Genomic DNA, 27,819 nt, shown 5'->3' on the forward strand with positions numbered 1-27,819 from the left:
TTCAATATTTCCTAGGATATTTCATTTTTCTGGGAGAGGGCTGGATGATAACTTCCCACAGCAGGGAATGGGGATAAGAGATGGCATCTTTTTTTAAAAAAAAATTGTTGTTTCTGCTAAATGTACACAATGTATTTTCTGCTAAATTCACGCAATACACATGAAATACTCCACAATAATACACGGGCAAACAATAGATACAAACTCAAGGTAAACGGCTCCAAACTCAACAGAAAATACGACTTCAGCGAAAGAGTGGTCAATGCCTGGAATTCTCTACCTGACTCCATTGTTACTTCCTCTAATTCCCATAGCTTTAACCCTAAACTGTCTACTATGGACCTCACACCATTCCTAAGAGGTCTGTTCCTATGGAGGCGTGAATAAGCATACCAGCATTCCTACTGTCTCCATTTATTTGTACTAATTTCCTGTGCTCATGTCCATGTTTATATTTATACCTGTTATCTCGTACATGTTTGATAAATTTTATAAATAAAAATAAGATAAATAAATAAGGATTATGCACTCAATGGCTAACTTCTAGAACCTTCCCATTTGAAATGTAAGTTGGAAGCTCACAGTAGTAACCAATTGAAAAAACCAATATACAGTAGCAATTAAATCTCAAGGTGAATCTATATATCACCATTGCAAGGTTTCTAATTTTTCTTTTGTTTAATTAGAGGAAAGGAGATGGCCAAGTTTTTTTTTCCTCAACCCCACTTTTTAATGTGGCCCTAAGGATGCCATTAAAATCAAAATACTACTCTTTCTTGTAAAAAAAAAAAAAAGAGTGTTGCCCATTTTGTTCCAAGGCTTGAGTACTTGGTCGTTAGTGCCTCATCTTAAATAGTTTAGTTTAGTTTAGTTTAGTTTAGTTTAGTTTAGTTTAGTTTAGTTTAGTTTAGTTTAGTTTAGTTTAGTTTAGTTTAGTTTAGTTTAGTTTAGTTTAGTTTAGTTTAGTTTATTGATCTTGTATGCCGCCCACTCCCGAAGGACTCCGGGCGGCTTACAATAAACAAGGGAAGGGGATAAATAAACAAAACAACACTTTAAAATATACAACATTCACAGTTACCGTGGGGCTGGATATTTCACAAGCCCCCCTGGCCTGCTGGAGCAGCCAGGACTTGGTGGCTTTGCGGAAGGCCGGGAGGGTAGTAAGGGTTCGGATCTCCACGGGGAACCTTAGGCTGTGAAAATATTATTTCAAATCTGGAGTTGAAATGAGTATCTGCAGGAGCTTTTCATATGACAGTTTTCCAGATGTAATGCAAGCATTCTTCACATCCTGTGGGTCCTATGGAAGCATGAGATGCAATTATGGGGCACAGTGCCACACATTCAACTCCTAATCACTAGACATTCACATGCATGGCTCTACGTGTATTCCCTAAAGCCTTCAAAGCACCTTGAATCTGACTGTGCAATTATGTTCGCCCCTGCAGACTTCAAAATACAGAGATCAGGTAAAAAAGATACCACAAGCCCATCCCTACTTTCCCCCCTAACGATGAGTAAGAGAAGGCAAAAAATCCCATTCAATTACTGTCTGGTAGCAGAATATTGCAATTTCTTCAGCAACAAAAATCCTTTACTTTCTACTAGGTTTAAAAAAAAAGGAAAATATTATTTCCTACTTTTGTTGCACACTTCTGAAAAAGAACCTTCTCAGCTCTAGTTATAAAACCGTAACTCCGAAGTAGCAATGCCACCGTTCCTTTGTTTCATTTAAAAGGTCATTGGTATTTGCAGTGGTGTAAGAAAGACATTCTGGCAATTTGCAGTCAGAGACTTTCCCCCAAAGCCATAGGCTTATTGCTCTATTGAGCATAGGTGCTCAAATGGCTGCATTCTAATAATGTAATTAATCAAGTTAAATTAGCAAAACAAAAGAAACAAAGAAACACCCACTTGCACATTTAAAGTATTATTTTTTTAGTAGACAGAACTCTTGTCCGTTATCACCCCAGCTGATAAAGGACCCAACCACCCCCTTTATCATCCCAGTTGTTGGGGAAGTTCAGAAATCCTTCAGTGGGAAAACAGATTGCCCAAAACAAATTGATCTGCTTAATATCACTACTGCAAACATAAATGTCATTTCTTAAATATGATTTCAGATACACCAGAAATAAATCGGCTGAGCCAGGAATCAGTTCAGCTGCTGAAAATAGATGCTGCTGTGAGGAAACAGAGATGCAGAGCTGATTTGTGAACATTTGCAAAGAGCCTGTGTAAAAATGCCTGCAGAAATGCTGGCCCCAGATGAGAGGCTTCCACCGAAGAGAGAAATGGCTTCTTATTGACCAAAGAATCATTACAAGGTTTTAGTTCAGGCTCCTGATGATGCCTTAATGCATCACATCATGTGCATTCTTTGATTTCAAAACAGGAGGAGATAAAAAGGATATTCTTCCAGTTTCTGCTGCCTCCAAGAGGATTTTGTGCTCAGTCTCCAGTAGTTGGCAATGGCACCATTCGGCAGACAGAACAAAATAAGCCTGCTATAGCCTTCCATTGATGATCATTAAGGATATGTGATAAAAGTATATAAGCCCAGCTTCACTGATTACAAGTTTGAAAAGGCAACGTGGCTCCACCTGCAATTAAAGGCTCGGATCGGAAGGCAGCAGGGGAATTTGGGGGGGGGGGGTTATGGCAGAGGAGCTGCTTTCAAACCATTGGAAAATAGATCCAATCCAACCTCTGTGTTTGTGTTTGAGATTGAGTGAGTGAGAGAGAGAGGGATCCAACTTCTCTGTGTGTCTGTTTGAGAGAGGGGGGAGGGAGGGAAAGAGGGAGGAAGGAGGGGGAGGGAGAAGAAAAAGAATGAAGGAAAACTTTTTCACAAAGGAGAAAAACAAATGCTGTCGCTTTACATCGGAACTGAGCATGCCTGGCTGTGGAATTCTGGGAGTTGAAGTCCACAAGTCTAAAAAAATTTTGAAACCCATGTGACAGTGCCTCACCAGCCATAAACCTCACCGCACGTCACTGTCTAAGACTCCCTACCCCTAGCAATTATTAGGTTAGCTTCCTACTATGGCCAATTATATTAGACGGTGGTGAAAACAGCAACTTAGCTTGCCTCAAATGTACACCTTTGAATCAACATATAAAATACATCCCAGAAATCTGAATGCCTAGAGCCCAGCATGATGATCTTCTGACAAATAGGTGAGGTGCAACCTTCCCATTCAGCTCTCTGAGCTTAAACTATCACTTTTTACCTTCCCTGAAATCTCACCCCCCCCTCAGCCAGATCACTCCAACTTGCTTCTTTAGTTGGAGCTAAGGACTACCCAGCAATTCAACCTATTTCCTCAGAAAATATATGTAATCTTCTTGGCATGCCGCTATTTCTTTTTCGGGTTATTTTTAAAATGGTGCCCTTGATTTTAAAATAACATTTTCTTTTTTTAAAAAAGGGTAGGGATGAAGTCATGGCCTCAAGGTAACAGGGAAGCAATAGGTTGCAAACGTGGAAGTAAGAGATCATTGTTGTAACATTAGTCCTTTTTGTAATAAAAATTGCCAAATCCTGTCTACCATATACAATCCAGGTGGCTATTCCAGAGACGATGGCCTGTTGTTATTCCCAAGGCAGAAAGTTCAAAAATGCACACACAGCCCAATTCATTTATCTGTCCAAGTTCAGAAGATCGGTTCCACCACAAAACCGCGGAGTACAAAACCGCGCTCGACGAAAGCGCGCATTTGACGTCATCACAGCGCGACGAAAACATCGCACTGTGATCGAAAAATGTAAAAATAAAGCGAAAACCTTACCCTAACCCCCTCAAACCTAACCCTAACCCTAACCCTAACCCTAACCCTTAACCTAACCCTAAATCTAACTCTAAACCTAACCGTTAATGTAACGCTAAACCTAACACTAACCCTTAACCTAACGCTAAACGTAACGCTAACGCTCTAACCCTAACCCTAACCCTTAACCTAACCCTAACCCTAAACCTAACCCTTACCTTTATGTGAATCGGCTTGCTTTAATTTTAATTTTATTTCAATTTTTAATTTTTTTCGTCGTGCTGTGATGACGTCACATGTGCGCTTTCGTTGATCGCAATTTTGTCCTCCGCGGTTTTGATGGGTCACGCAGAAGATCAGCCCCATTTGAGACACAAAGTTTCCTGCATCAGATATTTCAGTCCAAGACTGCTGAAAGGGACAATTTAGGTTTTTAAATAAGGTTTCATTTTAGTTCCAACTGAGTATTTTACTACTAACAGCTGAACTCAGTGCTGCAATCGAAGCATCAAAAGAATGAGAGAACAAGGCCCAGCTGTTATCCAATAGAAGGCACAGAGCAAATTACATAATACTTGCAGAACACAATAAACTCCTTTCCCTAATAATCAGTTTAATAACAGGACCAATCTGGAGACTTGTTTATTCATGATTATTCATACCAATTGTACATAAACTGGAGAGATGTTTGGTTGCAGGTGTCTATTTAACATTATGGCAATACTTGGGAGCAAAGCATAGAACGTTTTCCCATTTCTGCCACCCTCAACGCTGCAAATGAAACAGAGATGCGAACCTGATGTCTGCTTCATTATTTGATCTAGAGCTGCTGCACCCCATGAAATAGGTGCTGTTTCTAAAGTTGATTTCATTCTGTTTCAAACTGAGGAAGAAAAAAGAAAGAAAACTGGGTAATTGTGCAGCAGTATATAGCTAGTGTAGGAATTAAGAACTGTCTCCTTTAAGAAACTACCTCATGGGAAATGCAGGCAGAGACTGCCTTATGGGAAATGTAGTTCCATGGCATGTGATCACATCTCTGTTTCTGATTGGCCACTGGGGCATCTTGCCCACATGCAAAAAATTTTAGCCGGGTAGTTTAATTGCCTTTGTGAACTGGAATAGTAGCTTTCTACATCTCCACTCAGCATGGGGATAAAATCATCATCTTTTTACACTATGTGATGGGACAGATCATGGAAAGTCAGAAGAATCTTAACACTGAACTTTAAGTTTTGTTATTAAGGATGCCTGATAATAAATGTGGTCTGAAAGAGATTCCTAAATGTGGAGTTAACTGGCTGCCCGTGGAGAACTTCATTGCCCGGAGCAGAACAGTAATTATGCAGAGGTTGTCTTGATTGGTATGGATGTTACAGGCTAGGGCAATGTTTCTGAATCTCAGCAACTTTAAGATGCATGGACTTCAACTCCCAGTATTGGAGATGGCTGTTTGGGGAATTCTGGCAGTTGAGACCCCCACAACCTAAATTTGTTGAGGTTGAGAAACACTGGGCTAAAGGAAGGTAGGAGCTTAAATCTACTTTTTTCTCCCAGACTCAGCAATTATCACTCACAAAACAAGTCCTTCTGAGGGATGGTGAGGAGACATTCCCTTCCTACACTGCCAATCAGATACAGCAAGAGTGTGAGGAAATGGATAATAGTCTAAAATACTGCTATATGACTATCTCTAGGGAACCCTTTTCTTTTTGGTTTCAATAATTTTATTAAATTTTATGAAATGTATACATAACAACATAAGCCAATAAACAATATAAACTAATAATTAAAAAGGTAAAGAGTAAAGAGAGAATAGGGATAGAAGAGCAGAAAGAAATAAAGAAAAAGAAAGGAAAATTATATCCAAGAAATGACTTTCTACTTCTTCCAAGGATATAAGGAAGATTTCCATTTGTCTCTTAGTTTAAGACTGGAAATTCTCATCTATTAAACAAATGTATATGGCTGTCCAACTGACACACATGTGACTCTGGGCAGTTTACAACATTAAAATCCCACAACATAAAAACCAGGGGTGGGTTTCTTGCCCCGTTCCAACCGAACCAGTTTGGTTGGAACGGGGCCGGTGGCGTCCTCGTGCACGCGTGCGGTGCATGCATGTGTACTAGCATCTGTGCGATGCTCCAGCTGCTCCTGGAGGATCGCGCAGGTGCTGTATGCGTCCTGCGCATGCGTGGAAGCGCAGAACTCGTCAAAACCAGGTAAGGAGCGCGGGCGGGCGGGTGCGCCCTTCGCCGTTCCCGGAAGTTACTTACTTCCGGGTTTGCCAACCAAGCGGTTCACAGGGACCGCCGTGAACCGGTTGAAACCCACCCCTGATAAAAACCCATAAAACCTCACTCCCCAGCCCCATGGCAGAAACAATGCAATCAAATCAAGCATTTGATTGGCTCCATCTTCAGGCCCACTGACAAAACCATGTTTTCACAGCCTATTGGAAAAGCGGGGGGTGGGGGGATGTCATACCTCATGGGGTTGATGTTTCATAGAGAAGAGGCCACCACCAAGAAGGTCCCTTTTCATGGTCCCATCATATGTACATTCCTAACTTCCTTAGGGAAGTTAGAGCTTCTTACTGATGTCATATCTGTACAAGTTTGTAATCTTTTTCTTTTAAAAATGTCCACTGAATTCTAGCACTATCTTTGTTTGATTTGCTCAATTCTGATTTTGAAAGGGACACAAGGAAATCTAGAGAGTAGTAAAAAAAAAAGAGAGATAAGATTGTAGGCATATTCATGCAATCAGTATCCCATCCTCTTCTTATGGGCATCACACACTTCTATCGTGACAATTTTAGTTTCCTCTTCAGATATCCTGGCCTGTTTGGAAGATTATTATAGCTTTTGTGTTGGAATTACCTTGGAATTGTTCAGAGATAAATGGTATAGACTTTTTATTACTGATGCAGAATTCAAGGCTAATCAGCTGCTCATCACAATGGTCTCTCTGGCCTTCTACATCAGGGGTGTCAAACTCACAGTGTCACAGCGTCATCATGTGATGTATCCAGACTTTTTTCCCCGTGACTAAACCGGGCATGGGCGTGGCCAACACATGATGCATCTGGTCTGCAGGCCGGGAGTTTGTTCTATGTCATACTTATTGTTCTATGTCATACTTATTTCTCAGTAGAAAGATCCTTAGAGGAAGCAGGGGAAAAAACAAATATGGGGAAGCGAGGATCTGGCAAGACAAACCACCAAGCTATTTCTGAAAGTGGGAGAAGTTTTGGATGATTTCCACCTGACCCTTGAAGTGATTTCCTCCTCGTCCCCATTCCTGTCCCACCAGATAAATTGTTAGAAAAGGCTACGTTTAGAATTTTGGAATCAAACTGTGGGGATTCAGCTGGATTGCCTAACTATTTGCTCCTTCATTGTATCTCAAAAATAGCATCTCATTCCAGATGGAGTGGGAAAAAATAGCATCTCAGCTTCCAGTGTGTCAGCATCAAGGGCCTCCTGAGGGGCAACTGTTAGCGTAAGAAATATTATTCTGAAATGCTGACAACAGTGCCAAATTTGAAAATCATTATTCCACCTCTGTCCCCTCTCCTGCTCCCCTAATGTACTTTAAAGAGGGGAAATTGCTCTCTGTTTATTGAACTGTGAACTAGCATCGTGATTCTTGCATCTCTGGCAAGTTACTTGAAGTGTCTCCATGATGCTTCTCTCAGCAATTTGTGTTTCATTAAAATGTTGATTAAAATTGCTTACAGGCATGCATCTGCATCTAATTTATAACATATACTCACCCAATTTACAAAGTTTAGGATGGGACTCCTTAAATCTATGATAAACAACCTATACACAAAAGTAAGAATTTTTTCTCAGTGGCGCTTAAGTCAAGTGTCTATAGGATTATAGCCTGAAGCTAGATTTAGACAACTACGTGGAAGTGGCAATGCACACTTATGCTATGAAGGGGTTGATGGAAGTATAGCAGGGGTGGGTTTCTCGCCCCGTTCCAACCGGTTCGTGGCGTCCACGTGCGCGGCGCACGCATGCGTACTAGCGTCTGTGCAATGCTCCAGCTGCTCCTGGAGGATCACGCAGGCGCTGTATGCGTCCTGCGCATGCGTGGAAGCGCAGAACTCGTCAAAACCAGGTACGGAGCATGGGTGGGCAGGTGGGCCCTTCGCCGTTCCCGGAAGTTACTTCGCCGACCAACTGGTTCGCAGGGACCGCCGCGAACCGGTTGAAACCCACCCCTGAAGTATAGGTAAGTATTGTTGCATATGGGCTGATGCGCATGCCTGCCAAATCTCAACTATGCGTTGTGTGGAGATGCATGTCCTGTATGCTAATTGGTTGATCTGACTCCCTTTTGGGTAGTGGGTGGAAAGAAAGGCTGTTTATTGGTTGTGCACCTCCTAGTCATAACATTAGCCTTCTCGGGGTACCGTCGGCTACGCAATGTCGTCTGGCGGCTCCTTGGGGGAGAGCCTTCTGTGTTGCTGCCCTGACCCTTTGGAACGATCTACCCCCTGAGATCCGGACACCCCCCCACTCTCCTGGCCTTCCGTAAGTCTGTTAAGACCTGGCTGTTCCGGCAGGCCTGGGGCTGTTGATCTTGACTGAGCTTCAGCCCCATTACAACTGAGTGCATGTTGTGTTTCTGCTTTTTAAGTCGTTCTGTTTTGTGTTTTAATCTTTTTTTAAAATATTTTTTTTAAATTGCTTTTATGTAAGCCGCCCGGAGTCCTTCGGGATTGGGCGGCATACAAATCTATTAAAACTACAAAAATTACAAAAAAAAATTTGTAGAAGTATAAATGCGACAGCTTTGCAACCATCTCTAAATGCTAGATGCATACATTCCCTGATGTGCAGTGATTCAGAAGTCTAAATCAAGCTTGAGTAGTAACTCATGAATAGTTACTTGCACTGATTATCTTTACTAGGGATCTTGATTTTATTTCCATAGGCATCTTTATTCATTCAGTTTTCCCTATTTTCTCCTATTGATGGTTAGAGTTATTATTTAAGAAAGGGCAGAACTACTGCCATTTTGCTGCTATTTTTATTTTTTATTGTTTTACACCTCCCAGCAACGTAATTCAATTTGATTTGATCCCTCAGAGCAGGAGTGAGAAAACAGAATTCAATCTTTCCTCCTATAAAAAAGGAAAAACACAAGTGTATAATTCTTCGTTTTACCGAACAGGGTGAATGTTACCTTCTGTCCATTCTAAAATGTCCCATTTTTGACAGAGATGATCCATAAAGCAACTGTTTCACAACTCCAGTCATAGTTGAAGAATACAGATTTATTTGACTCTATTTTAATTACACTTTCAAATGGAATATCAGACTGGATGGTGCTAAGGTATTGTGATGGATGACCTAACCAAATAGGGGGATGAAGCTCCTTTGATTGTTTTGAACATTATTGACCATGAATCCTTTTAGACTGGCCAGGGGTAGAATAGGCATTGAGGAATTTCTTTTTACACTAATTCTATTTTTCTTGTCAGGCTGTATCTGGAACTAACAGATGTTTCAGCTCCCAAGTCACTGGCTTACATATTTCACAACATACCCTATGATACACAGGGCAGAAATAGGCTTATTTATAGAACTCATAATTTATGCACTATGACTATAAATGCAGTTAAAAGGGAAACTAATCATTCATCTCCCAAGATGTCTTCCCATTCCCAGAAACACTAACCAATAGTAGAACAATAATCAGAGTTCCACTATTATTCATTGGATTTAACTCTCAATCCTGGATGAGTACATAAATAACGAAAACTTTCTTTTTCCTTTTCTGTCACAACTGCCAGAGTCTTTGGTGATATGCCAGAATTCTAGAAAATAGGTGAACATAGGTCCTTTATAAAAGAATTTGATTCTTAAAGGGCTGAGTTAGAAATCTGTTCCAAAATATCTGGATACACTGTGGAATCTACTTCAGACAGAACTTCTGCATAATCTTATTTCTTATCAGCTACCAGATCTGCAAATCTGATCTGCAAATATGAGTCTGATAGACAGAGTCAGAGGTGGGTTCCTACCAGTTCGCACCTATTCGGTAGAACCGGTTCGTCAAATCTACCGAACCGGTTAGAAGAGGTTCCACCAGTGGACCCGGAAATCAGGCCACACCTACAGAAGAGGTTCCAAATTTTTTTTGAAACCCATCACTGGTCCTTGGATATGATTATTCTACACTATCATGCTCATATTTATAAAACTCAGGGCCTCTATGAAAGGTAAGGATGACTACTGCGTTTGTGGTGCAATCAGAACATTGCGTGTGTTGAAGTTGTTTTAACGCAAACCAAAGATGCCTTTTAAAAAACAAGTTTACATCATATTCTTATGCATGCTAGTGCTGTGTGTGAGGTAATTTAAGGTGGTTCTGACAAGTGTTGTCGGCATCTTCATATCCGGTCACATGGGTGGCAAGCCACTCCCACCGGTCACATGGGTGGCAAGCCACTCCCACAAAGGAGGCCACACCCACAGAGTAGGTTCGAACAATTTTTGAAACCCACCACTGGACAGAGTATATTCTGGCAAGAATGGCCACTCCAAGAAATTATCATTATCTTTTGAACAACTTTCTCCTTTAGAGAATAGAGAAAGTAGAAAATAACTTTTCACTGAGGAAATGGAAATTAGGTCTTTCAAATCTAAAGTGCGAAAAATTGGACTACAACTGGGTAGCAGCAAAGTGTCTCTCCCTCTCCCCCCCCCCTACTTCAGTCCTTCACTCCTATCTAGTGATTGTTTAGATTTTTGCAGCTTAGAATTGAAGTGCTATGCTTATCAGAAAGCACAGAAGTTAGTGAAAGCTGATAAGAATGATAAAATTTGCATTTGTTTAGATGAGTTCAAAATAAAAGAATCGATATACCAAATGCTCCATGAAGTTGACAAAATAGTAGGTTACCAAGAAAAGGCAGAAATCTGTGGCTACTACTTTGGTTCATTTTTTTGTCAACAAAAAATATATGTCCCATCAGGAAATTGTGAAAATCAAGAATGAAGCTTGAAATTGACTGAAATATTATCAGTAAATACCTTTATGCTTTGAATGATTTGAAATCTCCAGGACCACTTTAAGCTATTGAACAATTCTAGCACAAACCTTAATGTTATCTCCGAGAAACACAGAAGAACTGATGAGGAGCCATAATACTGGGAAAAAGAAAATATTGTTGAAAAGGGAGGAAAGGAACTCTGGCAAACTAAAGTGAGACTTTAGTCAGTCTGATATCGATATCTTGGAAAATTCTGTATCGATCATAAAATATCGATCTATAAGTGTCTTAAAAATAATGTGACAATTACTAGAATAGATTTGTCAAAAACAGATCTTGCCAGACTGCGCCTATCTAATAATTTCAGTAACAGTTGTGAGAATAATGTATCTTGATTTCAGGAAAATAGATGACAAATTCATTTTGACTTCTAATTTGGCAGCCCATTATTTAACGTGACAATGAAAGTCTCTCATTCTTGTAGTCTCATGCCTCTTAGATGACATGGCAATTAAATGAATACATAGATTACTTGCAAATCATACTAGAATGCTCATCTATGACTCAGATCAAATTGGAGAGCTATGGGGTGGGTCTTGTATTCTTCAAGATTTTCAGTATTTAGTGAAAGAAGGGAATGTTTATCAAAACTGCAAATGATACAGGATTGGGTTGGACAGCTAGTACCCTAGAGCACAGAAATTCAGATCAATTTTAACATATTAAATGAATTAGGGGAAAATAAAATTGGGGGGGGAAGAGTTCATTTCATTTTATCTATTTAGAAAACAAATGCATATGTGGGAATGGGTATCCTGGCCATTGAAATGATACTTGTAAAAAGCTAATTGCTGATTACAAGCAGAATATTAGCCAACTTTGACAAATGGAGCTTTAGGCTGTAGATTATGGGAAGGAATAATTTTACTTCTTCCATTTTAATCAAATCCAACTATATGGATACAAGATATTTGAAATGGTTCAAAAGAGGCAGCAAGAATGATAAGAATTTAGAAACTCTTATGAAGAGAAAAAAGTATGCTTAATCTTAAGAAAATGTCTGAGGAGAAAATATGAAAAGATTCCATATGAAGAGATTAAGAAATCTACACATTGTTCCTTTATTTCTCATTCTGAAACACAAGCTATAGAATAATGTTATGGGAAAGCAGATTCAATAGCGAGAAAAGTTAAGGGCCTGCAATTAGAGAGGAAAAATTAAATGCATTGGTACAGAATAGATCCATCATGGCGAGCATATGGTACACATGCCACAGGTGGCACACAGAATCCCCTCTTCAGGCATGCCAGTCGTCGCCCCAGCTCAGATCCACCATGCATGCGTGCACACCTCCCGCTGCCTGCTGATTTTTGGGTCCCTACTGTGCATGCACAGGGAGCGGGGTGCAGGTGGGAGATGTGCAGGGGTGGGTTTCAACCGGTTCACGGCGGTCCCTGCGAACCGGTTGGTCGGTGAACCCGGAAGAAAGTAACTTCCGGGAACGGCGATGAGCGCGCCCGCCCGCCCACGGTCCTTACCCGGTTTTGATGAGTTCTGAGCTTCCACGCATGCGCAGGATGCATACAGCGCCTGCGTGATCCTCCAGGAGCAGCTGGAGCATCGCGCAGACGCTAGTACGCATGCATGCACTGCGTGCGTGCACGAGGACGCCGCCAGCCCCATTCCAACAGAACCGGTTGGAACAGGGCGAGAAACGCACCCCTGGAGATGTGCATGCATGTGTGGCAGGGTTAGGTTGCTGTCAGTATTACTTCCAGTTTGGTGCAAGTGTGCATGCACAGTTGCCCATAAATAGGTCTGTGCATGCGCAGAACATTAAAAAAATAAAAAAATCATGCCGCACCGACCAGGAAACCAGTTCGGAGGTGTGGCAGGCATGGGTTGCTGCTGGTTATGGTGACTCAGGCTGGCAAACCAAAACCAGTTCAGGGGAACCGGTCTGAACCGACAGGAACCCACCTCTGATGTGAGTTGTGAGTGCATGCACAGGATGTGTGTGTGTGCAGGGGATGGGGAGACCACGATGTATCACCTGCGCATGGGGGGGCGCTGCGTACAAATGTGAGGGGGCATGCACACATTGCATTATAGGCATACATACCACTATTGTGTGTGTGCTTTCGGCATGTGGCGACAAAAAGGTTAGCCATCACTGGAATAGATGGTACCTGGCTCAACAGTAGTAACTGTGAGAGAGATTTAGTTGTCCTACTGGACAATCATTTAAGTATGAGCCAGCAATTTGCTACAACTGCCATAAAGGCTAACACACTCCTGGGCTGCATGAACAGAGGGATAGCATCAAGATTACAAGAAGTGATCACACCACTTTCTGTTGTGGCCCAGCAGGAGTCGTTGAAGCTGCCATCAGACTCCGACAGTGAGAGGCCCTATGAATCGGCTCTGGAGGATGGGGAGGACCCTGGACAGGGTTCCGACTCTGAGCAGGATGCAGAGAGGCTGGTTGGCCACCAGGAGGTGCCTGAGCCTTGGACCAGTGGGGAGGAGACAAGGGAGTTGGTCTTGGATTCCCGGCAACAGAGAGCTAATAGGCGTAAGGAACAGTTACGCAGTTACAGGAGATAATTGCACTCAGCTGGTGGTAATTAGGCTCCTCTCAAGACTATAAAAGGAATGATTGTGCACACGTCCCTTTGCAGGAGTCAACATATTCACTAGAGTTGGAGAACTCTCGTTGGATTGCTGCCAAGATTAGTCTGTGCTGGATTGCTGCCAACATCTTGTCTGTGCTGGATTGCTGCCAAGATCCTGTCTGTGTGTTAATAAATCCTTGAAGTATCTTTGTCTCGGCGTGCTTTGGTGTAGGACGAGGGGATCAGAACAACTTTTTACTGCCCTAGTTAGACCACACTTGGAATACAGCATCCAATTTTGGTTACCATGATATAAAAAAGAGGTCGAGACCCTGGGAAGTATGAAGAGAAGAGCAGCAAAGGTGATAAAGTGTCTAGAGGCTAAATTGCATGATGAACATTTATGGGAGCTGAGTATGTCTAACCTATGAGAGTAGGGTTAAGGGGGACATGATAGCAGTCTTCCAATTTTGAGTAAGGGGATTTACTTATTCTCCAAAACATCAGAGGACAAGAAGTCATGGGTGCAGGCTTCATAAAGATAGATCCAGCCTAAACAGGAACGATGTAGATAGAGAACAAGACCCAGTGGAGGAATTTGGGAGGCAGTCAAAAAACGAATAAAAATTGAAATATTAAAACGGGCAAGAGATGATGGATAGAGTAAATGTTTTGCAACACAGGATTGGCTTTACTAGGAGCTAGAATAGAGGCAGACACAAGAAATAGGCAAAATATTATTATGCATATTTTTAATATATTAAAAGTAGTAGCTAGATATAAAGATCAGAGGTTGAAAGATGGTGATCTTATGTATGTTCTAATGATATTGTTGTTATTATTAGAGTGGGGCACTAAAATGTTGAACAATTAAATAATGAAGGCTTATATTTTAATACAAATATGTATAAGAATATTATAATTACATAAGTATGATTTAAATAACAAATAATATTAATACTATCATTACTACTTGTATTCAAATGAATGCAGGGGTGGGTTCCTGCCAGTTCTAACCTCTTCTATAGAAGAGGTCCCACAAATCTACAGTGCCGTTTAGAACCAGTTCCAGCTCCCTCCCCCCGCCCATCTGCACATCATCAAGAGCGAGAGGAGGAATTCTAGGAGTTGAAGTCCACAAGTCTTAAAGCTGTCAAGTTTGAACATCCCTGGTTTTTTTTCTAAAGGGTTAGGGGTGCAAGGGTCTTGTAACTTGAAAGTTTTAAGACTTGCGTGCTTCAAATGCCAGAATTTCTGAGCCAACAATTTGGTTACTAAGCAAGAGCGTTGTTAAGTGAGTTTCACCACATTTTACAAGTTGGCCACACACCCCAGTCACATGGCTGGCAGGCCACTCCCACCCGGTCACATGGCCACTCCCACAAAGCAGGCCACACTTACAGAAGAGGTTGTAAAAAATTTTGAAACCCACCACTGAATGAATGAGACCCAGATGCCTCACTGTTCATGTATTGATACTGATGTAAGAGAGGGAGGGAGGGAGGGAGGGAGGGAGGGAGGGAGAGAGAGAGAGAGAGAGAGGGGGGGGGAGAGATCCAGTTTAAAATTAAGGAGAAATTTTCTGACAGTGAAGACAAATAATCAGCTTGTCTCCCAGAGTTATGGGTGCGCCATCACTGGAGCTGTTCAAAAATAGATTGAGCAACAATTTGACTGGGATGGTGCAAGGCCCCTGCTTTGAGCAGGGGGTTGGACTAGAAGACCTTTGATTCTATGACTGAATGTTGAGGACAAAAATCCAAATTCTAAGAGCAGTTCAACTATGGACACAATTAACCAGTTTTTTTCCCCACTAGATATGTTTACCACATCTGTTTGTGGTGCTTTAATCTGGATTCTTGTACTGTACAGGAGAATTGATTCTACATCACTACATTATCTCAACTCACAGGACGTCAAGGCTGAGTGTGAGCCTGGATAACAAGTAGTTGTTCCGTACTACTGAATGTCTATTATCAATTATATACAACCTTCCAATTCAGAGGCAGAATACTTCTCAAAATCAGCTGTTGAACACCTGACTAATCTCATGCCTATTGGAAACAAAATACTGGACAAGATCACCATTTCTTAAATTTAATATATTGATTACTTTGGATTCATTCTGCTAACAGGAGGGAGGCTGGGGGGGGGAGAAGGGCTCATCAAGGGTTGGTGGAAGGATGTAGACCTATTAGATCTACAGATTAGTTCAACCCAAGTGATTAATGGATTATGATGGGGTCCAGAAAGAGCTTGGCATTTTCCCAGAGGATCCAATAGAGGACAGAGTGACTGCTGATAATGGGCATATGACAAGAGCCATGGATCAGATTGAGTTTATGTGCTTCTCATTATGCATCAATCTAGCAATAGCAATAGCAATAGCAATAGCAGTTTGACTTATATACCGCTTCATGAAAGCCCTCTCTAAGCGGTTTACAGAGTCAGCATATCGCCCCCACAGTCTGGGTCCTCATTTTACCCACCTCGGAAGGATGGAAGGCTGAGTCAACTTTGAGCCGGTGAGATTAGAACCGCCGATCTGCAGATAACAGTCAGCTGAAGTGGCCTGCAGTACTGCACCCTAACCACTGCGCCACCTGGGCTCATTTCTAGGGGTGTTCCTGGCTTTTCTGAGGGTCTTCAAAATTTAAATTCCAGAAGAAATGCTTAAAGAGCCATTGGAGAATCTTGAATCCAACAAACAAGACTAAGACTAGGAGAAATACATTTAGGGTCGTAAGAACAACAAACATGCTCACCATTCTCTGAAAAGGAGAGCCATTCTGAATATAGAAACTCTTTGTCAGCAGTCACTGCTATTCACAATAGTACTTTTAGAAGAAGAAGAAAAAAAAAAGAATTCTGCCCTGCTGACATAATTAGGATTCTAAAAGTTTCTCAACGGGTTTCTACACTTAAGGGACTTAAGAGCCTGCAAGGACAAACCAATGTTTCCTGTTTGAACAAGTATTGCTGTTTTAAGGCCTTTTCAAACAAGCATCACACGCCACTTGCAATGCCATTCATTTGAACCATAACTGGGGCGGTGGTAGCTCCAAGCAAAACAAATGCGAAAAGCTGCCGAGAAGCATCGACAGAAAGAAGGTAACCAAGAAGAAAGAACTGCCTTAGTAGTTGCTTTGCAGGGAAAGAGAAAATGCGCTTTAGCACATTTACATGGGAATGAAGGTGTAGCATATTTCCCTCATTTTGACCTATAAGGCTTTCTCCTTTATTTTGGAATGAACGGACCAAATCACCATGGACCAAAGTACCATCATTTGATCATTCCTATCTGTTGTGGCCCGGCAGGAGCCGTTGGAGCTGCCGCCAGACTCTGACAGCGAGGGGTCTTATGAGTCGGCTCTGGAGGAGGTGGAGGACCCTGGACAGGGTGCCGACTCCGAGCAGGGTGAGGAGAGACTGGTTGGCCACCAGGTGGCGGCAGAGCCTTGGATCAGAGGGAGTGTTCAGGAAAACACTTGTGAGTTGTTTCGGGATGCACCCCGTCGAAGGGTTACTTGACGGAAGGAACTGCGTAATTGTAAAAGATGATTGCGCTTAGCTGATGCTGATTAAGATCCTCTCCTGATTATAAAAGAGACTTTGTGCCACGCCCTGTTTGCAGGAGTCAACGTTCACGTTCAGGAATTAAGAGAAACCAACTTGGAGAAGTAGGTTTGCTGTGAGAAGCCTCTTTGCAGTGCTACGTATGTTTATAGGACTTTTTGCCAGAGTGATTATCTCTTTATTTTGGGCTTGCAGCCAACAAGAGTCTGAACTGATTAAAACATTCTTTCTTACCTCTGTTTTGGCTTTTGTTCCAGGATGGAGAAGGGGGGGGGTCAGAACACCTATCTATTCTGCTGAGGGATGGGGTTGTCCCAAAAAAATTTTTTTAAGTCAAGGGGTCCCTCAGGAAGAGTTCATAAAGTCAAGATGGTAAGACCATTGATTTTGATGGATGGATGCCATCTTGACTTTTTGATCCCCTTTCCTCCATTCATACGACTGCCTTTAGCCTTGGTTTATCACCTAAGGCTGGGAAGGATTTGGGGGGAAAGCTTGATTCATTTCAATTTCTATGGGGAAAATAGGAGAAGGGAGTATTAGGTATGTTCACCACGAGTTACTTATAAAGTAACAAAGGAGGAATAAAAATCTTATCAATAACAAGATTGTGTCTCAGCATGTCTGCATTTCATTTGTATTCTGTCCGTATTCGGCATTTTTATTTCTTGAAATTTATTGGGTGATTTTAAAACAAAAAAAGCATTTTACAGGTTATCTGAATTGGGTTCAGTCAGGGAAACTTTTAAAAAAGCAACACAAAGAATAAAGATGCAAAAACCAACAGATTGGGAGAGCATTTTATATTTTAGTAAGAAAGGAAAGCTAATACAAGAGTGCCCTCTTTCTGTAGCAAGACCAATAAGAGCAAGAAAGAAAGATAAATATCTTTAAAATCCTTGTAAACATTTTGCATTTGACCGTATTTTCTGTTAAATGCCATGTTCTATGATTTCCTTACTTCTCATTAGTTAGTGAATATACACAAGATGAATTTAAGCCAATTGTAATTCTCATGTAATATATAATTATATGAAATCCATTCCTTAAGATTGTCTTCTCCCCCCCCCAAAAAAAACCTCCTTAAAAAAATCCAAGGGCGTGCATATTTGCCTAAGCAGCAATCCATAATAGAACAGTGACAGTGGTATGATAACAAGAGATTGGAATCTTAAGTACAGCACTCTGTAAACCTGATATGGGCTGAAATGTTATATAATAAGTCTATCTCTGTCTCTCTCTGCTCGGTGTGTGTGTGAGTATACGTGTGTGCCAGTGATGGGTTTCAAAATTTTTTAGAACCTCTTCTGTAGGTGTGGCCTGCTTTGTGGGAGTGGCTTGTTGGCCATGTGACTGGGTGGGAGTGGCTTGCCAGTCATGTGACTGGGTGGGTGTGGACAACTTGTAAAATGTGGTGAAACTCACTTAACAAAGCTCTTGCTTAGCAATCAAAATGTTGGCTCAGAAACTCTGGCATTTGAAGCACACAAGTCTTAAAGCTGTCAAGTTACAAGACCCTTGCACCCCTAACCCTTTAGAAAAAAAAAACCAGGGGTGTTCAAACTTGACAGCTTTAAGACTTGTGGACTTCAACTCCCAGAATTCCTCCTCTCGCTCTTCATGATGATGATGTGTGGACGGGCAGGGGGAGGGAGCTGGAACCGGTTCTAAACAGCACTGTAGATTTGTGGAACCTCTTCTATAGAAGAGGTTAGAACTGGCAGGAACCCACCCCTGGTATGCACGCCTACTTTCAAGTCAGCCTTGAATCTTGGCAACTATATGGACAATTCCCTGCAGTTAGCAATATTATCAGAAGTATTTTACACTTGTTTGCTCTGTAAGGCTGAGGCTGACTGACCCCAAATCATCCATCTGGCTTGGTTTCTAAAGCAGAGCTAGAACTCATAGTCTCCTGGTTTCTAGGCTGGTGTCCTAACCACATCAACCTGGTGCCCTTTTCATTGCAGGGGGGTGGCATAGAAAGAATTCAGGAACATTGGCTGTCTGCAGAGCCTAAGTTTAAAGTAAGTGCATTGAATTATTAGGCTGAGTGTATTCCCACAAGGTTTGGGATTTTGTTTTGTTTTTGCTAAACAAAGCTTAAGGAATGCACTCGTAGCTGGCTAAGCAGGAGAAGATAAGGAACAGGAACAAGGAAAGTCCAGTGTGGATAGTTAAAATATATCTTTCCAAGAGATAAAGAAAGGTGGGTGGAAGGGAGAGAAAGAGAAGGAGAGAAGGGAGGAAGGGTGAAAAAGAGAAGGAGAGAGGGTAGGAAGGGGAAGAGAGAAGGTAAGAGTAGGAGAGCGGTAAGGGAAGAAACAAGGGGAAGGAGAGGAGGAAGAAAGGAAGTAGAGAAGGGAGAGAGAAAAGTAAGAGAAAATAAGGTGGTGTCATAACAGACGCTTGGGATTGTAAACAATACAATCCAAACTGTACTCTATAATCTCTTAAATGGAATAACAATAGCATAAGATTGGCAAAGAAAAAGAATAACCATGTGAATGTATACCTAGAATTGTATGTAAGAGAATAAATGATAGTAAGAATATATAGCACATTATAGATAAACCATATGTGGTTATAAATAGCTAAGTATAAATAAATGTAGAATTATACATAAAAATGGATAACGAATAAGGAGACCATGAATGTAAGATAAAAAGGTATAGAAAGGGAAAACACTAACTGCAAAGAAACCGATACGGAACTGCTGTATGATATATGATGGAACTTTTCGTTCCTATGTTGTCTTAAGTCATGTGTTTGTTCTTGTTGATGTGTTTATTGTGTAAAACACACACACACACACACATATATATGTTGTATTTGTGCTGATAAATAAATAAAGGGAGACTAGTATAGATCTATTTCAAGCTATTTAGCTCTCATCAGCTAGCCATACCCTTACTGGGATTTGAACCTGGGCTATATTACATACTAGGCAGAGATCTTAGCCATTAGGCCACAGACTCTTACCCGTTATCAATTATATATATAATTTCAGATTGGCAAATGAAGGAATCATTCAACTCTCTTCTTTCCTCACATTGAGCAAAACATTGTACAAGTTTATCTTTGCTCTGAAAGAAGTAGGGGGATTGCCAAAGCAGCATTGAAGAAACCACATCCAAGGAACCTGGAGATGGCAGAAGTTCCTAGCCATGGGATTCCAATCACCCACAACTCTGGAGCAACATTCTTCTTACATCTCAGGAGTAGCTGAACTGAATGTGCTTTGGTTCAGTTTACAAAAGTCTCTGGAAGCAGCCGAGCATTGTAAGATCACACAGGGATGACCATCAACCTCATGAAACAGGCCTGAATTTTTACAGGCTGATACTTACCTGAGAAAGACGTTGCTTGTCGTTTTGATGCTTTTTTTTTGTAGCAGCTATTTATTTAGAAAACATTTGTCCTCTTTTTTTAATGTGTAATTTTCTAAATTATAATGTCCATATATTCCAGAGCCCGTAAAAAGGACACTCCAGTAATATTTGTAGTTGCAATGTAATTTAATGAACAGCTACAGATATACTGTATTCTGTGTGATATATTAACACATATGAAAATGAACCAATCTCAGCATCGAAGATAAAAATTTGGGGAATTGTCCCAGCAACCACAGTGATTAAGAGTTAATACCCATTCCCTTTTGTTTCCATAATTTCTTAATTTTAATAGCTCACACAAAATTAGTATCATATAGAGGTTGTCCTTGACCTAATTGGTAGTTGGACCAGAATTTCTGATGCTAGGCAAGGCAGTTAAGTGAGTCATGTCCAATTTTATAACCTTCTTACCACAGTTAAGTAAATTATTACAGTTAAATGAATCAGTCATTAAGAAATCCAGCTTTCCCCATTGACTTTGTCGGAAAGTGGCTGGGAAGATCGCAAATAGTTATTACATGGCCTAGGGACTACATGCTGGTTGTCAACCACGTGAATTTTGATTACATGACCATGGGGATGCTGTGATAGTTGTTATGTGCGAGAAATACGTAGTTGTCACTTTTTTCAGTGCCTTTGTAACTTTGCACAGTCACTAAACCAATGATTAAAAGTTGAAGATACCTGTACTTAAAATTCTGAAAGTACTTTTTATACACTGGTGATGCTCAGAAAGCATGAAGGATAAAGAATATGGTTGCTATACTAAGAGAAAGTTGGCACCAGTCATCCTTACTTTTAATCTTAGGCCTAACTCTGGAATACTTCTTTCTTTTCCACACCCTCTTTTTGTTACACTGTGTGGGCTGAAGAGTTCTGGACCATCAAAATCTTACCTATTATTTTCTTTGTTCTTAAAAAAAATGATGAGCCATGGAATTTTATTTTTTCCTTATGCATTAACATTAATATGCTACGTTTGTATTTAAATGTATTTATCAGAAATAAGGCAATTTAAAATTTTCTTTAAAATATTATGCTATATGATAAAGGTAGGTAATTGTACGTTTCTTTAGGCAAGTATGTTTTTTAATAAGAATAAACTTTATTGGGACAAATGCGCATAGGTAGTTCTCAATTACTGACTGAAAAAAAAACCCTAACAACTTCATTGCAAAAATGCAATTGTTCAATGCATCATCACATGACCATGACTTGTAACTTTCTGCCACCTTCTCCGTTGATTCTGTTGTTGAAAAGTGGCTGTGAAGCTCACACATGGTGATCACCTAACGTCAGGATGCTGCAACCATTGTAAATGCCTGCTGGTTGTCAAGCGTCCAAATTGTGTTCACGTGACTGTTGGCATCAGTGGTGGGTTTCAAAAATTGTTCGAACCTACTCTGTGGGTGTGGCCTTCTTTGTGGGAGTGGCTTGCTGCCCATGTGACCAGATGGGTGTGGCTTGCTGCCCATGTGACCGGATATGAAGATGCCGATGACACTTCTCAGAACCACCTTAAATTACCTCACACACAGCACTGGCATGCATAAGAATATGATGTCAACTTGTTTTTTAAAAGGCATCTTTGGTTTGCGTTAAAACAACTTCAACACACGCAATGTTCTGATTGCACCACAAACGCAGTAGTCATCCTTACCTTTCACAGAGGCACTGAGTTTTATAAATATGAGCATGATAGTGTAGAATAATCATATCCAAGGACCAGTGGTGGGTTTCAAAAATTTTTGGAACCTCTTCTGTAGGTGTGGCCTGCTTTCCGGGTCCACTGGTGGAACCTCTTCTAACCGGTTCGGTAGATTTGACGAACCGGTTCTACCGAATAGGTGCGAATTGGTAGGAACCCACCTCTGGTTGGCATCCTACAATAACCACAATTTCATGGACTTATACATTAATAATGAAGCCTGAGAAAAATGTAGTTCATGACCCTTGAAAATCTAGCCAAGTCTAGAGGAGTATTTCATTAACTGAAATCTGAAAGATTTATTCACTCACGCATACACGTTTTGCAACATATATCTTGCAACTTTGCTTTAATATTTCCAAAATAATTTCAATACACTGCTGATATAGTTCATTAATTTTCAATGTGATCGTTGTAGCCACAAAGTTACACTGTATAAAAATTGCTACCAAAATTTTAAAAGAAAACCTTGTGGAGATTTACTCTCAAGGAAATTGTCCTGAAATAACATCAGGATTGGCTCACCTCAATCCAGATTCAAAGACAATCTCTCTCCGATCATTAAAAGGGCTAGCTATCTCTCATGATCTTTTTATAAATGTCTTAGTATGATTTGGTTAGACGCTCTAATACATGAAATACTGGATCAAATGGAATTTTGCTTTGATTATAAAACAGAATTGTGATAACAGAATGAAAATAAAAAGATCACAATGACAGATGAAGAATGCTACATTACACCATGGACATACCTGCCTTGAAAATTTATTAAAAATCAAAGAATACAAAACTTCACATAAAAATATGTATTTTTAGCTTCCCACATTGTTATTACACACAAAAATGAACATGATATTTTAGCAGTCATCCACAGAGGCATAAAAGGTAACCAGCGTGATAGCCATTGCAATTTATGGTTAATCGTGACTGAATGGGACATGATATCTGCTTAAGTTTATCCTGCTTTTAAATGGAACTATTTAGAACATCAATATTTCAATAATGTAGATTCATAGTCAATATTGCTAGTATGTAGAATGATTATAGGTTTATAATCAGCCCTTGAATGGTTTATTCAAGTTTAGACCCTTCCTATACCAAATTCTACTACGAGCCTTTTATTATTGAAAAATAATCAAAATAAAAACACTGATTCCACTATCAAGCAGAGCTGAAGTTTTGGCAATTCACAGTCTGTTTACTCTTTATTTGTTATCCAATTGCTGTTCACTTGACATATTAACAATCAGAGGTTGATAATATCAAATGTTGCTTTGGAGAAGGAAGGAATTTTGGGGGGGAGGCTTTTTTTAAAAGGGTAGCATAATTAAGGGGCTTCAGTATGGAGTTGAGGGACATAAAAACCCGTGTACATCTAGAACATAGTTTTAAGGTTCAAGAGTTATTTCCAGAGAAAATAATATATAATCTTTGATAAGGAGTATGACAGGGCAACTTGCAGGTAGAGATAAACAATCATAGAGTACATTTTCAGTAACTTTCACGTTTACGGTATATTTCCCTTAAATTTGCAAACTTTATATATCTTTCCATACAGATGCTGGCTAGTATAGTAAACCTTGTATTTTATGCCTGTCTTTCTGATTATCTTACAATCAATTTAAAAGATAACACTAGATCAAGATGAATTGTAGTCAAAATATGTGCTACTCTGCTTTGGAATGTCGCAATCTTTTCTGTCATGATATTCAAAGGCCTTGCATTTGTTTTGAAAAAAAAATCTCTACATCAGCTTCTGACCATTCTGTGCCAAATATTCGCTGCTTAAGAAATTCATTTCCATGTACAATTTAAGATGTCAAGACAGAATTTCTTCAAGCAGAATTACTAAACACAGTACTTTCCAAATTTTAAGAACTTATATTTCAATAAAAGGGGGGGAAAGCATAAAAAGATGGAGTAAGTGATAGTAAAAAATATGGTACTTTTAAAATGCAGGGTAGGCTTTATACACAATTTGGGATTTTAGAATAAAGCAAATATGTTGCCATGATGATACACACTTGCATAGTATATCTGTATGAATCTTTAAATCAGTTGCCTGCCATACAGATAATCCCAATACCACTGGGTGGGCTGTGTCTTTACAAACAAGAGACTTAACACATCAGAATGCATAGAGAAGCCAGAAGATACATTTTTAGGTAGTTGCTCTCAACAGAACTAATGCAGGCTGCTAATCAGATTCCTGAATGGAATCACTACACATTCCTTTCTCCACATTCTTCAAGTTGGATGCTTTGTTTAACAATGGCTCAAGCAATCAGAAGGTAAATAAAATTGATGAACTGGCATTTGCAATTTGCAGTTAAGGGTCAGGGAGATATATAAACACACACACCACACGCACACACATTACATACACACATATATCCCTGACTCTTTACTAAATGTGTGTGTGTGTGCGCGTGCGCACGCACACACACACATATCCCAAACTTGATTTGTAATAGTAATTTTTGTCCAGCTGTAGAAAATGTATAGAAGATTCAAATTTTTGTACATCATCCCCACTAAAATAAACATGACATCTGTAAGATCGTTAGATGGCATTTTATCTCATAAGATTGAATTTAGCATTACATGCCAGACTAGTAAGGTAACTAGTCAAAATGCCTTTTAACTCAATCATTATTATAAATACTTAAGCCAGACCAACAGTTCTTCTACAAATCAGGAAGCTTCCAATATTATTAGCTTGATGTGTTAAAATTGATTGCTTAGCTAATCCACCAGAAGCATGAACCCAACTTAGAAAATGCAATTTGGGAAAGGATCTGTAAAAAAAGAAAGAAAAATTTTCTCTCTCACACACACACAGACATAAACAGATGTGTGTGCATATGTGCACACCCTCAGTTTCATAAATATTTTCATGATTAAAACATTCCAAGTTATTGCACGTTATGTTTGATGTGAGTAAGGCAACAAAACCATTTTTAGAAGGAATGGGAAGGTGGTAACAATGCCACAAATAAAGTTTTGTAATGGAAAATAACATTCAAGCAACCCATTATCCTTCCAAGAAAACAAAACAATTATGAACAAATGCAGCTACAGCAAAGTGCCATAGCATTTATGGTCCTCCCAATAATCTTACCAGAGCTGTTTCAGCACTGTAATAATCATGGATAGGCAGAAGACAAACTTCCACAGTTAATAAGGCTTCACGATAAGCACAATTATTTCTTTTAAGATGGACTCCACCACCGCACACGAAACATGCAAACATTGGATGCAGATATTTGGCAACATCCACAGACAGATGTACTCAGTGCTGGTCTCAAATCCTCCCAGAGCAGTATCACACACACTGCATTAGTCTAAAGAGGACTCTGAAGTTGGCCATTATCTGCTAAGGCTAACAGGCAAACTGTCCCTGTACTTCTTTCTCCTCCAAATATTACGGTTGTATTGGTGATGACCTCTGTTGCTAACTGGCTGCCTTACAGCTCCATTACTGGCAGAATTGTATCCACTGCCTTGATTATGAGCTCCTTTGACAGTAAACTTCACTCCATTGTGCTGCTGAAAACAAAAGAAATATTTAATATTACTGCCAACTATTCAATATTATTGCCAATGTTTCATTAATGTTGTCTCATGAAGTCCTTAAATAATGAATTTATACTTATGAAAAAGCAGTACAGCATTCAGACATCTACAATCAAAATTTAAGGAAAGTTGCATTCAGAAAAATTAAAAAAAACACTAAATTACTTCAAAGAATTTCCATGAGAAGAGCCAATCAAAGAAGATATTAGGTCTGCTCTTTCTGAATGTTAAAGGATCGTTTCTCATCTACTGAGATTTTTAGGAGAGGAAATAGATGATACTAATTTACAAAATATTTCATTTTTCAACCATTCTGAGTTTTCTTAGCTTAATTGTATTTTTCTGGATATCTCAGAACTATGGCTTGGCAAATCTAACACTTTTGGAGAAATTTTCACTTGATCTAAAATCTGACAGGAATCCTGGTGATTCCTCCCAAGAAGGCTGTTGAACAGTAAGAGGTTTTTTCCTCTCGTACCGACAATCTCCTGTTTTTGCTGCCAAGGCTGTTCCTCTGGCAGTGCTGCTTCCTGGATTTGAATGGAAGCACTTAGGAATGACCCATGAGTTTTGGATGGTCAAAGACCTATTTGAGGAGTCTTGAAGATTTCAGTTCCCTCTGGAAGCAATCGGAAGTCACTGGGGGGAAATCGATCTTCCTGTCAGCAGTTTCATTTCCTGGGTTTTTAACATTCACTTTTTCAATTTATTGTTTTATTTTGTTTTTTGCTGTTAAAAATTAACCACAATGGATGCTGATTTATTTCAACCCCTTGCTGTACTCTGTTTCTCCCCTTTTCTTTCGCTTTAATTTATGTTACTCTGAATACTCTTTTTGTTCTTTGTATATTTGCCTTCATTTGCAACCTTTGTTCTCTCTGTAAGGAAGCATAGCATACTTCTGTATGGTGGAGCCCTTTCATTTGATTTACATTGATATTGGACTCTCACCACAGGGTTTTGTACTTTCTAAATTTACAAAATATTTGGAGTTTATCACTTCTGAATTTTCCTTTTAACCTTGGATTGAAATATTCAGTTTATATCATTCTTGTTTCCTTCTTGCTTCAGTGGTTTTTGTTCCCTGATCAAGTTATAGAGAGTAACTATGTATCAAGATGGCATTAAGTAACAAACATGGATATTTGATCCAGGATGAATTAGTTTTAACTTTTGGGACGATTTGAGATAGATAAGATGCTGTGTTAAACAGTAATTACAACAACAGTTTCTTTACAGAGATCTTTGAAACCTTAATCTTGTCTTTATTATTGTTGTTGTTATTGCTTGTTGTGAACTATTTTTTATTAATATAGTATACAAGACAGGTCAATAATTTGTGAATAGATTTATTAGCTTAAAAATTGGGGGAGGGACTGTTTCACAGGGGTTGGGAACCAATATTGTAGTAATGTATATCAGTATTCATTAAGGGGGATAACATGTTGATATTTTTTTTGATACACTTTCTTAGTGTTTTGATTGTTTTGCTTTTCTTTTCTTTTTTAAAATATTGAGTTTTGAATTTTAACTTTCTTTTGAATAAAAAATAAAATCAGCTACGAATCTTGACATTTCCAGTAAAGTGGTAACTGTTTAAAATGCTTGTTAATTACCCTAGCTAACAAGACTGATTTTAAATGATTTTTCTTAGAATTGCTCATTTCCATCTATTTCAATCATTTTACAAATTGCTGTCTTTTTATCTAATCCAGTAGGATTTTTTTCTCTTCAGTAATGTTTTGGTTTATTATTTTCAAAATGCTTGCATGAGCAAATTAAACACAGAACGTTTCACATACCTGATTATTCGTGGCCATAATCAATGCTCTTGCAGGCACAGACTGATTTTTACCACTTGGCATAGTTAATGCTGGATGCATTCCAGCTGTAAGTGGAGATGGTGCTTGCAGGCTGAAGTGGTATATATTAGGAGTTGTGCAAGGTGGAGTATCAGAATCCTTAATGTTACATAAAAGGAGAAAATATGGGATTTCGTTTTATTTTATATATAAAGAAGCTGTGATAACATATTTAAAGCAGCATGATTTTGCCCTGAACATGTTACAGAATAATCTCTCTAAAGGAGGATCCTTTGGGAAAAATAACTGTTTCTGACCTTACATTACTTGACGAAAAATAAGTTAAAGAACTGC

The 27,819-nt window shown here is 39.6% G+C and overlaps 1 protein-coding gene and 1 long non-coding RNA gene across 3 annotated transcripts in view; one reads left to right on the forward strand and one right to left on the reverse strand.

The window, feature by feature from the left end:
* The window catches only part of LOC148044493 (uncharacterized), a 1,189,713-nt gene that overhangs the window by 411,344 nt on the left and 750,550 nt on the right, over window positions 1-27,819 (forward strand). The gene's annotated exons all lie outside the window — the stretch shown is intronic.
* The window catches only part of TENT4A (terminal nucleotidyltransferase 4A), a 37,178-nt gene continuing 32,195 nt past the window's right edge, over window positions 22,837-27,819 (reverse strand). The window contains exons 11-12 of one of the 2 annotated variants that reach the window (XM_014070959.2): window positions 27,466-27,624; window positions 22,837-25,633 (exon numbers count right to left, since the gene is read on the reverse strand). In XM_014070959.2, the coding sequence (XP_013926434.2) occupies window positions 25,457-25,633; window positions 27,466-27,624 (336 nt within the window). In that variant the 3' untranslated portion in view covers window positions 22,837-25,456. Of the gene's footprint in view, window positions 25,637-27,465; window positions 27,625-27,819 lie in introns of both variants that reach the window. The other variant, XM_014070958.2, reaches the window with a different exon arrangement.

The sequence above is a fragment of the Thamnophis sirtalis genome, unplaced genomic scaffold (genome assembly GCF_051295495.1).
Source record: "Thamnophis sirtalis isolate CommonGarterSnake01/CBP01778 unplaced genomic scaffold, rThaSir2_p1.2 scaffold_8, whole genome shotgun sequence".
NCBI lineage: Eukaryota > Metazoa > Chordata > Lepidosauria > Squamata > Natricidae > Thamnophis > Thamnophis sirtalis.